Below are 14635 nucleotides of genomic sequence, written 5' to 3'. Positions count from 1 at the left end.
ATAGCAATGTAATCTATTGTTTTGAATAAGTACTGCTGAAACATGTTAAAGGAATTCAGCATTTCTGCACGATATATGAAGTAACAAGACACATAACCAATCTCTTTGAGAAAGTCACATATCAAATCCCTATATGATCTAATTAATGTAACACACAAAGTTAAAAAATGTTTACATTGCCGTTCTGTCTCATCCCCTCTAGTTTTCATTGGATTACATGAACAAACCCCGAGCAGCAGTGTAACATAAGCACTGAGCGATTCCCTTTCACTATCACTATTTCTGCTTCTCTCCACCCCAGCCATCTCCCATTCACATTAGAATATGATTTGAATACAGCAGCTCAAGAGGGCCATGGTTCTGCCTCCTAGGTTCACTAGAAGGCTAGTGGAAGAATTCACCTGTGCATTCGTTTTTTCCTCCCTCCCTCTCGCTCGTTCTCTCTCGCTCTCTCTATAGATATCTGTCTCAGTTGTTTTCCTTGTCAGCAGTCACTATAAAAGCGGAGTGGCAACTCAGAGAGTGATTTTGAGGAGGTCTGCAGCTGGTTTGCAGGTATCTGTTTGGACCCGGACTGTCTTAGATTTACAACCTGGGCCTGGAAGCACCACACACAGCGGTAAGTAAACTCAACATGCACTACCGAGTCAACATTTTTCACCACTGAGTACATACTAGGATCAACATTGTGGTAGGGTTTCATTGACAGTAAAATAACATTCTAGCAGAGCTAGATCTAAGGCTAAGAAGTGCAAAGGAAAGGTGTATACATGTGTAAACATCTGCGGGATTTACTTTTCACTTGCACAGATACTATTGTAACACTATATCCCGTTTGGCACCGATAAATAAGGCATCAAGAAATGTCCCTCAGGGATCTTGTTAGGCTTGTCTCCACCTGGATGAAATCTCAACTGGAGTTCATCTAGGAAACAGAAGAGAGTAATACAAGGGCAAGGCAAGGCAGGTGCAGTCAGATTCTATCGGTATGGTCGTCTCCCTCTGGGTGCTGAAGTTCGGCAGATTGCCCATTCTCTCCGGGATATGATTATGGATGTGGCTGATATAACTTTTAAAATATGTTCTCATTACTTCTGAGAGAGGCTCCCAGCTGCCAGTGACCCAAGTGTGTTTAGCTGCACGCACACGTGTGTGTGTGTCTGTGTGTGTATGGGAAAACCTGTTGCAGCAGGTCTGTCCCCTGTGGCTGTGTGGCTCCCACAGGTTGGCCAGGGGCCAAATGGACTGAACCTTTTACAAATTCGCAGTTGGAAACTCAGAGCGAGATTTATTTTTACAAGGCACGAGCTATTAGATGAATGCGGCTCATTATTTAATAAGTACTGTTACAAATATATAATCACAGTTATGGCAGCTGTGATTTAAAAACCTTGTCAACTGAGTTTTTCTTATTATCGATGTCATCAAAATAATGATGGAGACTTGCAGTCATTAAATCATTAAATATATCATATATATTGACTATTTTGTTGAAAATATAATTAAATATAAAAATATATTTCAAATAATATTCATAAATTATGTTTTATTGGTAACACTTTACAATAAGGTGTCATTTGTTAACATTAGTTAATGTGTTAACTAATATGAACAATGAACAATACACTATTTATTAATATTTGTTGATGTTAGTTAACAAAAATAGAGTCGTTCATTTTTTGTTCATGTTAGTACACAGTGCATTAACTAATGTTAACAAACACTACTTTTGATTTTAATAATGCATTATTAAATACTGAAAAAAACTTTAAAGAAGTCTCTTCTGCTCAGTAAGCCTGCATTTATTTGATCCAAAGTACAGCAAAAACAGTACAATTCTGAAATATTTGAAATATTTAAAATAACTGTTTTCTATTTGAATATATTTTAAAATGTAGTTTATTTCTATGATTTCAAAGAATTTTTACCATCTTTACTCCAGTCACACGATCGTTCAGAAATCATTCTAATATTCTGATTTGCTGAAATAAATATTATTATTATGTTAAAAACTGCCGAATAGATTTTTTAGGTTTCTTTGATGAACAGAAATTTCAGAAAAACAGCATTTATCTGAAATAGAAATCTTTTGTAACATTATAAATGTCTTTGTCATCACTTTTGATCAATTTAAAGCATCCTTGCTCTCTCTCTCTCCTTCGGCTTGCTCCCTTTATCAGGGGTCTCCACAGCGGAGTGATCCGCAAAGCCAATCTGGCACACGTTTTAAAGCATCCTTGCTAAATAAAAGTATTAAAATAAATATACTGACTCCAAGCTTTTAAACGGTACAGTTTATAATGTTACAAAAGCTTTTTATTTCAGATAAATGTTGCTCTATTCATCAAAGAATCCTGAAAAAAATGTACTCAACTGTTTTAAATATTGATAATAATAATGATTTAAAAAATATTAGAATGACTTCTGAAGGATCACGTGACACTGAAGACTGGAGTAATTATGCTGAAAATTCAGCTTTGAAATCACAGAAATAAATTACATTTTAAAATATATTAAAATAAAAAGCTGTTATTTTAAATAGTAAAATATTTCAAAATTGTATTGATTTTGCTGTACTTTAGATCAAATAAATGCAGACTTGGTGAGTAAAAATCTTACTGTCCAAAAACGTTTGACTGGTAGTGTAGTTCATGTTGACTAATGTAGTTAACTAATGAACCTTATTGTAAAGTGGTACCTAAGGTGGTACCCTTACTTTGAAGTTAATGCTGGAAGGCTTATATTGACATTTCTGTCAGGTGCAGGGTTTAGGGTTTTAGCATCTCTTAATTGCATTTAATCTGTACACACTAGCATTAAACAGATTCCCAGAAACCATAACAAGTGTTTCTGAGTTCGTAGAGATGCATGTTCATGCAGCAAAGTGCCAGCAGCGTTGTATGCGAAACGGTGTTTTTCATAATTTTGTACGATTTCCATACACTGTGATCTTAATTGCACTAGTGCACATTATAAATGAAAATTCTGTCATTATTCACTCAAACCCATGTCATTCAAAACCTTTTTTTTTTGTCTTTTTTCTTTGGAATATGAAAGTAGATGTTGGTCAGAATGCTCACACTGCTCTTTTCTGTATAATAAAAGTGAATGGTGACCAAACTAAAAAATACACATCTTGAACTCTAAAATTTAATTTCTGCAATTAAATTGTTTTTTCGACTTTTTCTTCGTTCAGAGCTAATCTGAAACTTCAAAAGACACCTAGCATATGGACTACATTTAAGGACCTGTTTTTTTGTATCTTGACAGTCGCTTGTCACTGTTTACTTTAATTGTATTGAAAACAGCAGCATCAACATTCTGCTAAATTTTTCAGGAAAAAAAAAGGTTTGGAGCAACATGAGAGTGAGTAAATGATGACAGATTATTTGTTTTTGGATGTACTATCCTGTAAATGAGGATTCTGCAATTTGACTACATTTGGGGAAGTAGGAAGAGTTTTTTTTTTTTTTTTAAGATGCGTTTCCAGCGAAGTGCAGTGAAAGTGCTGTTGTAGACATACGGGAAGAAATCCTACCAATTGTTTGATGGATGACGGTGTAAAGGAATATGCACAGTCCATTTAAAATGCCACTCAAGTGTGGTGAGAGCTGTTTTAGTGCAGGGGTGGGGCTGTATGGACATGCAAAAGACCAGATCAAAGTGAGATAAATGTGATCATATTGAGAGAGGAAGGAGTCTTGAAATGAAGTACTTTAGAATTATACCTGTTTCAGCACTTTTATTCCAGAGGATATTCACGCACACACACACACACACACTTTTTCATTTTTTATTTTTTTTTTAATCTTGTATTAGAGGATTATATAGCATGGCTAACTGACCTCATTCAGCATTCTGACCTTTGCTTGTTGTTGGAAAAATGAAATTTTCTCTAAATATATATATTATAATTCTCTAAAAACGTTTCAGTGTAGCAAATCAAATGAATGTCAATTAAAAATTAATTCATGTACAACCTGATAAATTAATATTAAATAAGAACGCACTTTTATTAATTCTGCAGCATGATTTGAGCAGTACTTGTTTGGACCAAACGTAGTAGTAAAGCTCTTTAAGCAGAATGACCTGAGTTCAAGTTCTGTGTAGGAATAATTGAATTTATCCTTTTTTAATAAATCAAGTAAAATTGTAACTTTATCCCAGTGGACATATTAACAGAAGTTGGATCTTATTTGGTTCTGCTTTGATTAAATTGACCTCAAAGCCGTGATTAACTGAACATTTTAACTTGAATCTAATCATGCAGTAACGACTTCCTATTGGCTAAACACTCCAAAATAAGATGAAATACAATAAACCATCTAAAACTATCAGTTGTAGCTTTTAGAAACCACATTATTGCTTTTTACACAGATGTGCGTACCATTTACACACTGTATTAAGAATTTACATTTACAATTTAAGTCAAAAGTTTACATACACCTTGCAGAATCTGCAAAATGTTAATTATTTTACCAAAATAAGAGGGATCATACAAAATGCATGTTATTTTTATTTAAGACATTTACATTTAGTGCACAAGAGAAAATAATAGCTGAATTTATAAAAATGACCCTGTTCAAAAGTTTACGTACACTTGATTCTTAATACTGTGTTGTTGCCTGAATGATCCTGAATGATCCTGATGATACAGAAGGTTCAAACGCTCACTGATGCTTTAGAAGGAAACACGTTGCATTGAGCCAGGGGGTGAAAACTTTTGAATGGAATGAGGATGTGTAGATTTTTCATTTTGTACTGATCTTCAGAAGCTACAGAAAATACTTACATGTTCCTTAGAAGATAAAACAAGGTAAATTTACTCCAAATTCCAAAAGTTTTCACCCCCCGGCTCTTAATGCATTGAATTTCCTTCCGAAGCATCAGTGAATGTTTGAACCTTCTGTAATAGTTGCATATGAGTCCCCCAGTTGTCCTCAATGTAAAAAGATGAATCTCAAATTCGTACAGTCATTGATAGAAAGGGTTATAAAATGCTGAAAAATCAATTTGTGGGACCTGAAGGATTTTTCTGAAGACTTTTTCTGTAAACTTTTGACTTCAATTGTGTATATTTGTAAAATATATATATATATATATATCCTGCCTCATTTGCTTGGCCAATTCTCTTTTGAACACACACACAAGCACCCCATAACCTTTTTGCGTACTCAGCTGTTTTCTCTCAAGAGTACAAATGGCTTGTATCTCGACCATAACCGGTCAAATGATCAGTTTAAAAGTCACAGTGATGGACCATAAAGGCCAGCTCAACTTCCTCCCCAATACTGAATTACACTCCATGTTTCAGAGGGAGCAAAACTCCCCCATCTCCATTTCATGTCACTAACACACTTCTGCTTTTCCTTCATGGTTTGTTGGTGATTTTAATGAGTTTTTGGCTCAAACAGCACAGTCTGCTGACAGTAAGTGAGAGCAGCCTGAATTTCCCGGAATACCGGATACTTATGTGGCCTTATGTTTTACCTGTTTATGATCAGATAGTGGCCAGAGCAATGAAATACAGCAAATCAGGCCTCTTTCACTGCAAATGAGAACATAGACCAGCGCTGTTATAGAAAATGTATAGTAGACAGTTGGAATGGGATTTTCATTACAAGCAGTTACACAGTTTTGACACGTAAAACTCTAAGTTTGCCCAAAGGCTGAATAGCGAGGGAGACAGATTGTTTGGAGACATGGAAAATGCCTTTATGACATAATGTTTGAGGAAGAAATGAATTAAGATTGATTGTTACTATAATAAATAATGTGCTTATATTCACAGATGATTTTGCATTAAGTGGTTGCATTTGCATTAATGTATAACTGGAAATATGTTGTTGTGAAATGTGCTTGAAAACAGGACTATGGTTGCCCCCAATTTAGCAAGGGTCGAGCCGACAAGCATGACAGCATTCCACTGTTACATTATATGTTAAGCTGTAAAATCACAGACCCTGACACTTTAGTGTGTGAATATCTGAGGGAAGCCTATATTGCTGTTTTTACATGTTTTTTTCTTACAGTATCCTAAGGGACCATATTTGCATATTACAGTACATTTACTTGGGCTTTTTATCAATCTATCTACTTGTTCTGGCGTTTTGAAGAGGCAGGTTGTAGGGACGATGTCCTCTGAGCCCCAGGGCCTTTCTTTCCCATCTGTAAGCAGCAACAGCAGCTCACCGATTTCTTCTCCAGGCGAACTACAGTCCTTTGACCATCTAGGGTCGCCCTGCTTTCAGATGCCAGAATCACAGGTATTAATCATTTAATTTTTTTTTTTTTTTTAAGTTTTGTTTTGAAGTACTTTCGTTTTATAGACTTCTTTTTTTGAAACTCTAAAATGTCAACCAGTCAATAAATATATAGATAATAGATGATAGATAGATATACAGACAGATATATAGACAGACAGACAGACAGATAGATAGATACATAGATAGATAGATAGATAGATAGATAGATAGAGACAGACAGACAGACAGACAGACAAACAAATAGATAGATATACAAACAGACAGAAAGACAGAGATAGATAAGTAAATATACACAGATGAATAGAAAGACAGATGATGGATAGATAGACAGACAGACAGAGAGATAGAAATAGAATAGATAGATAGGAAGACAGAGATAGATAGATAGATAGATAGATAGATAGATAGAAAGAATAGACAGATAGATGGACAGAGATAGATAGATAGATAGATAGATAGATAGATAGATAGATAGATAGATAGATAGATAGATAGAAAGACAGAGATGATAGATAGATAGATACATAGACAGACAGACAGAGAGACAGATATACAGACAGATGATAGATAGATAGATAGAAAGACAGTCAGGCAGACAGAAATAGAATAGATAGATAGATACATAGACAGACAGACAGAGAGGGATAGATAGAAAGACACAGAGGGATAGATAGATAGATAGATAGATAGATAGATAGATAGATAGATAGATAGATAGATAGATAGATAGATAGATAGAGAGGGATAGATACATAGAAAGACAGAGATGGATAGATAGATAGATAGATAGATAGATAGAAAGACAGAGATGGATAGATAGACAGACAAACAGATAGAAAGACATATGATAGATAGACAGACAAACAGATAGATAGATAGATAGAAAGACAGATAGAAAGACAGAGAGGGATAGATAGATAGACAGATAGAAAGACAGATGATAGACAAACAGATAGACAGATAGATAAACAGATAGAAAGACAGAGAGGGATAGATAGATTGATAGATAGATAGATGGATAGATAGATAGACAGACAGGGACAGACAGACAGAAAGATATATACATATACATGTACATATACAGTAAATGAACCAACATGGATGTATACATTTAAGAAAAATGTTATATTTATATAGAAAATATTTTTATATACATATAAATTATATGTAAATATAAATATATGTATACATATAAATATTTTTAAAATTACATTCATGTATGTGTGTGTATTTATATATACATAATATACACAGCACACACACATATTTTATGTAAACAGACTTTTTTTGTATGCGATTAATCACGATTAATCGTTTGACAGCCCAAGAAAATCTAATAATTTATTTTATGTCATCTATCTTCAGTGTCTGAATCCAGATGAAACTCTCTGATAAGTCGTTGGTTTTATAACTTCACTCCAGACTGTTCTGTAGTTGCCGCTTTTTAAAAACTGCTGCTCACCAGCTGCTCTGATTACGACACAGTGTCATAATTATTACCGTTTGATGAGGACATGAACTCCCACACAAGGCACTATATTCAAGGACACGAGACCCTGGGGCAGAAATAGAAGTATTTCATTCTGCCTTTTCATCAAATCCTTTTGATTTAATATTAATTAATTACGGCCCCCAGGGAAGGCTGTATGTCACATTAAATGCTTTTATGGACTCTACAGCAGATCAAAGATCTTTACGTGCTACTGCATTTCCTCTTGGAAAACTGCTTCGTGTTAAAGAGCGCATTAATTAGAAATGATACTGCGGCGCTTCTTTACACAGTACATGTTGCACGTATATTGACACTATGCAACTTTAGGTTGTATAATATGTCTTACTGATGCGGGTTTGAGTTTAGATCTGTTTTTACATGATTTTATTGTTTAATCTACAGTGTCACCAGACCAATGTTGGAGAAGGGTTTGCACCATACTCCCAAAGAGAAAGCGTTCCCTATAGGCAGAAGAGCGCTGAACGCTTTCGTAGACACAGTGTAGACGGAAGCCCTGTTGGACAAGAATCCGGCCCAATGGAAAACAATCACTACCATCCATACAGGCGTCAATGCAGTGAAGGGGCCATCAGTGAGGTTCAAACCTTCAGCTGTCTCAGAAGAGCAGGATTGGCTGGGAAACTCACCACGACTGATGGAATGGAGGAACAATCCTCTTGGACTCAATTAAGCACTGATGTTGAGACCACCAGTGTCATGGTGAGACAGAAATTTTAAGATTCTTATTCAGATAAAAAAAAATATGGATTTTCCTATACTTTTAGACGAGTTTGCACAGTATGGAAAAATAATTAAAAAGATAGGAAAAACACAAAATCAAGATAACCTTTATGGCATGAAGGCTCTTGCCAGCACATTAGGCCAGGGGCAAAAGACATTGAAATGAGAAGATCTGCCAGGCAGATGTGCAAGCAGATGTCCTTATTACACTTTCTAAAGAAGCATTAACATATGACATATCAGCATTAAGTAGATCATGATCTGTTCTTGGGGCAGGGAAGTCAACACCCCTACAATGAGCCTCAGACGAGCTCTGAAGAACCTCCAGGATATACCTCAGTGAACCATCAGACGTACAGTCCCATCAGTCCTCTACAACATCAGGTACACCCTGCACTTTTAAACAGTAGTCTATATATAAATTATTAAAACTGTGTGTATAAAGACCTTGGCATGTGTAAGAAGGTAGAAATGATCAAACGCTTCTGGACACATGTTCACAGTCAAAACATTGGCAGGAGGTTCCTATTACATCTCTCAACTGGCAAATAACAAAGAGTCACTCTTGTTAAATATGGATGTATTATGAAATAACCACGCAAATACGCATTTACTCCTTTACAGTATTGTCTTTATATCATTCAGAGTTATTTTGGCTTTTCATTTTCATGTGTATGTCTGTCTAGTTTTACTCTTCAAGAGGCATAGACAACATCTCTCACTACTATAACCAAAGCCTCTCATCACAAACATCTCAAGACAATTCTTCCCAGACACTCTACCCTAAACCTGTCTACTCTTACAGGTATGTACATGCACCTTACCTGTTTTATCCTGGTAAACTAAGAAATCTTTTCAAAACAGCTCATTGAAAACACTGAAACATCTGTTAGTTTTAAATAGGCTCTGAATTAATTCAAATTGTTCAGTCTTATTCTATTAAAAAACTAAACTGCTCACAGCTAAACTATGTAGTCAGCAACCTGTTATGAAAAGATTTAATTTCCATCATTATTCATGTGAATATTCCATCACTTTGGATAAACATGTAAAAGCATTAAAAAACATTCAAAAAAGCACATCCAAACAAATCCAAGTAAACCAATGCATTACAGCAGTCTTGTTTGACTGTTAATGTTTCATTGCTGAATATTTCTTTTCAGTATTCTTATCTTCCTGGCTCTGAGGAATAGCAAAACAGGCAGTCTACCAGTAAGTGAGATCTACAGCTTCATGACAGAGCATTTCCCCTACTTTAAGGTAAAATGCACTACCACATTTCAAAATAATTTCTACATCTAATATCTACAGTGTAGGGGTGTGTGATATATTTAATCTATGATAATGTCATAATTGCTGTTTAAATGATATGTGACCCTGGACCACAAAACCAGTCATAAGGGTCATTTTTTCCAAATTGAGATGTATACATCATCTGAAAGCTAAATAAATAAGCTTTCCATTCATGTATGGTTGCTATGATAGAACAATATTTGGTCGAAATACAGCTATTTGAAAATCTGGGATATGAGGGTGCAAAAAAATCAAAATACTGAGAAAATCACCTTTAAAGTTGTCCAAGTAAAGTTCTTAACAATGCATATTACTAATCAAAAATTAAATTTTGATATATTTACAGTAGGAATTTTACAAAATATCTTCATGGAACATGATCTTTACTTAATATCCCAATGATTTTTGGCATAAAACAAAAATCAATAATTTTGACTCATACTATGTATTTTTGGCTATTGCTACAAATATACCCCAGCAACTTAAGACTGGTTTTGTGGTGCAGGGTCACATATGCAATTTGACACTATTGAGTATATTGCAAAAACACACTCAGGAAGTGCATGTGTACACCACATGATGTAGACTAACTCCAGACCGTAACATTAACTCATTATTGACGCACGGCTAAACAAAGGCAGAGTAATGTAACTCAATTTGAAGGTTCGTAAACAAAGTCAAAGAATAACTGGTGTTATACGGTGTTTTGCCTTCTCAGAAAAACAACAAAATTGACCCAAGATACATATCCACATGAGGTCTTGAATGTCCCAAAAAACTAATTTTCAACCAAAAATTATGTTGCGGACAATCACAATACATTTACAGTTCCCCCAAAATCCAAGATTAGGGGGTAAAAATGCCCCTGTAATACTTTTATGTCATATTTATATCATGTGATATACTTATCACACAAAGAGTGACATTAGTAGAGGGTTTGCACAGCCATACGGCCCCGATACGCAGCCATATCTGCAATACTCAGATGTAAATAACAGCATGGATTGCACAGTTAATGTACTACTGAATACGTTGTTCTGCTAATTTATGCTGTCTAATCCACTGAAAAAACGTGTGGAAGCTGCTAATCATATAGAGAAAGATTTAGTAAGCAGGAAAGCGCGCTATGTATTTTGACAAACTAAAGTTAACAGGTGGTAAAGATACATACCGAACATGAAAAGAACAAACACAAATGTTATCAAGATTCTTGCTGTGGAAATCCTGGTTTAGTTTGGCCAACCATAAACGCCTTTTGTTCCTCAGATAGTTTTTTTGAACTCTTCTCTTTGATTTGTTATAACTTTCGGCAGTCTATAGTACTCAAAATGTTTTTCCTAGTCCGACAGATTAGTACAGTTCAAAACATGACAATAATTCACCATTTTCAGCAACATAATCAGCAAAATATGCAAGTTTCATTTGGTTCAGTGGCATTGTTTACGCTCAGTGATGCGGCGTGAAAACGCTCTATAGAAGTTAATATTAAAGGGCACCTATTATGCCCCTTTTTACAATACGTAATATTGGTCTTGGGTGTGTGTAACAATGTGTGTGTGAAGTTTCAGCTCAAAATACCCCACAGGTGTTGATTTGTTTTTTCAAAAACATCAAATCATTACGCAACTGTAACTGCAGGTTAACTGCATTCGTGTCCTGCATTAAACAATTTGTGGAAATGCATCTAAATGCAACTTTAGATGCATATGTGCCACCTCTGCATTGCCAACACATTTTGTTGAGATTTGAGATTGGTAACAGCATCTTACGATTTGAATTTATTGATTAAATTTAAGAATTTGACACAAAGATGATGCATACATTTAATTAAGTTAGAAAAAATGGCCTTATAAAAGTAAAACTGCCCATAAAAGGTAAAAAATCAGTTTATATGTACTCCTGCAAACTAAACACCACACAGAAATTGGAGAATATCAAAAGCTTTGGCAGTCTATGGCGGTCCTAAACCTGTCAAGGTACCAGCACAATAACATGCTCAGCAAAATATCATCTAATAATCGTTATTGACACAATTCCAGAAAATATCGAGATACATATTTTTGTAATTATTGCACACCCCTAGTAAACAGTTGATATCTTGGTTCCTGGCAGAAGCCTGTGCATGATTATTATGTAACAAATAGAGAATGCAAACAGACTTATTTACCAGGAGTAATTTCCTCAGGCTTTGTGGAATATGCCTGTTATGGCATGATCTTTTTATACCTGATTATTTGGTTCACCCACCTCTTTGCGCTGTGCTGGTAAAGGGATTTACAAGATGACATTTTGGCTCATCTTTACATAAACATGCAGATCCGCACCGATCCAGCATTGACTTCACTGAGGGAAGGGTTGTAAAAGAGATATTTGGTTGGATAAATGACTGGTGCAATCTCTATTTTAGATACAGTTCTACCACATAGCAATGACTCATCCACTCTTAACAACTTAGCAACCACTTTACAATGCATAATGAACCACTGGTTTCTTAGACAGCACCTGATGGCTGGAAGAATTCTGTCCGACACAACCTCTCTTTGAACAAATGCTTTGAAAAAGTGGAAAACAAGAATGGGAACTCCTCCCGAAAGGGCTGCCTGTGGGCCCTGAACCCAGCAAAGGTAGAGAAGATGCAGGAGGAACTTCACAAGTGGAGACGTAAAGATCCCCTGACTGTCCGGAGGAGCATGGCCCGACCAGGTGTGCATAGGGATCAGCTACCATTAGGCAAATACTGTAATATTCAAAGTCATATTTGTTGGTCTGAACATTAAATGCATTTATGCTAATTGTTTTAGAGGAGCTGGAACGCCTTCTTGGGGAGAGACCTGAAAAACTAAAGTCTCTTGGAGCTCATTTCAGCCTACCAAGCAGCCATACACATTCTCAGCCTTTAAGAGTTGCCATGCATCCTTCCTACGGACACCAACCTGTCCATGACACTAGCGTCCTGCATCAGAAGTCTCTCTACAACCCTTTACCCCCTCAAACTGTCATCCCGCCTCCCCCCTACTTATCCCCAGACCCATTATCTTTCTCATACTACCCTCCTGTCACACATCAGCCTAGTGCCGGGTACCCCTCCAGCCCCAGTACAGGCTGCTTGGATTCTCCCATACCAGCACACACCCCACCGAGCTACAGCACCGCCCTGCAGGCTGGCCACAGCGCTTCAGCAAGCATACAGGAGCTTCTGCTGGACGGAGAAATCAGTAATGATGTCGATGCATTGAATCCCAGCCTCACAGATCTGCAGTTACATGGTAAGATCGAGTTCGAAACATTAGCCATGCTTGCAGCGGTTGAGCTGCTTTGTTGTTCATGCTGTGTTCTCCGCCTTTGTTTAAAGGAAATCTTTGGGAGGAGCTAAGAAATGACAGCCTCGCTCCGGATTCACTCGTGGACAGTCCTAATCAAACACGGGATAGCGTGGGGGTCTGTGGGGGTTTAGCGGAGACTGACGGTGGGGTGCAAGGCAGCGTTTCTGAGCTGTATCTCAGCGGGCTCTACACAACTCCTATTCCTCTGCTATGAGAAAGAATCTGTGTTGTGTCCCAAGTCATCTTTGTTATCCAAAATAGAAAAAGTTTATATTTTTGAATGTCTAAAAAGTATGATTTGTAAGGTAAATAATGTGCTTGAGTTATAAAAATGACTGGTTAGTTTAATGCTTTTAATGCTGAAATGCAGTATGCTATCCAGTCCCACTGAAAGAAAATGGTGCAGAAACAGTGTTCACTCTGAAATTGCTAGGGTTTTTACAATTATTTACAAAGCAAGTAACACGTTGAATTAAACTTGAAATGTTGAAGTAGAAAAACTACTAAAGAATTTCTTATAAAACATGCTCCAGTAATCTTTATTTTATTGAAAACTTAAAAAAATACACTACCAGTCAAAAGTTTTTGAACAGCAAGATTTTTATTGGTTTTAAAGAAGCCTGGATTTTATTTGATCCAAAATAGCAAAAGTAGCAAAAATTTGAAATATTTTTACTATTTAAAACAACTGATTTCTATTTGAATATATATTAAAATGTAATTTATTCCTGTGATTTTACATTTTAAAATATATTCAAATAAAAAAGAGTTATTTTAAATAGTAAAAATATTTCAAAATGTTTTTGCAGTATTTTGGATCAAATAAATGCAGGCTTGGTGAGAAGAGACTTTTTTAAAAATTAAAAACTGGTAGTGTATATATATTTTTAAATAAGAATGCCTGTAAGAATATTCAAAGACGCCATTACTTTACCTAATTTACTGAATAATGATTAAGGATAAATATATTATTCTCAGAATTTCTACCTGATAAAATATTTTAAAGCTTGGCATAACTAGAAAAATTAATATTCATAAAACTGCCCGTGAAGTTGTAAGATGTAATAATTCACACAACCAAGGTCTAGATCTTACCTTTATAATGAGGCTACCTCACATATCCAAGTTCTCCAGTGGGAACCCTGTTTCTTAAAGAAAACAGAGTTGTTGAGAGGTTGAATTAAAATAAGAAATATCTTGATTTTCTTCTTGTTCTAGGTTAGTTTGCTTAAGAAGTTTGTTTTAGCTTATTTTAAGTCATTTTGAGAATCTCATAAATTTTCTGAGGCCCCCTAGTGGGCTCTAAAATCCCTCCATTGGTATTTTTTGGTAATTCCAAAAAGTTCTGTAAGCATTTAATGCTCTAAAATCACTTGAATGTGGCCTATTGTTTGCTGAAATTCAACAATATATTAATATTTGGTTGCTTTTGTGCAAGTCTTATTTTTTATTTTATTTTTTATGTATAAAAGTGTTTGAGTTGGTAAGGTTTTTATAAGGTGTTCTGGACTTGTCATGTA

At 35.6% G+C, this 14635-nt stretch overlaps 1 protein-coding gene across 1 annotated transcript; it reads left to right on the top strand.

Moving 5' to 3' along the window:
* The first annotated feature begins 544 nt into the window (after nt 1-544).
* foxn1 (forkhead box N1) lies at nt 545-13542 on the top strand. Its single transcript, XM_051130043.1, has 9 exons — nt 545-619; nt 6117-6266; nt 8161-8478; nt 8776-8883; nt 9186-9304; nt 9663-9759; nt 12288-12495; nt 12594-13058; nt 13145-13542. The coding sequence occupies exons 2-9, from the start codon at nt 6135-6137 to the stop codon at nt 13327-13329; spliced, it is 1632 nt and encodes a 543-aa protein (XP_050986000.1). The 5' UTR covers nt 545-619; nt 6117-6134; the 3' UTR covers nt 13330-13542.
* Nucleotides 13543-14635: the final 1093 nt, after the last annotated feature.

Source organism: Labeo rohita, chromosome 15 (genome assembly GCF_022985175.1).
Source record: "Labeo rohita strain BAU-BD-2019 chromosome 15, IGBB_LRoh.1.0, whole genome shotgun sequence".
In the NCBI taxonomy this organism is placed as follows: Eukaryota; Metazoa; Chordata; class Actinopteri; order Cypriniformes; family Cyprinidae; genus Labeo; species Labeo rohita.
This window is presented reverse-complemented; position numbering and strand designations above follow the sequence as displayed.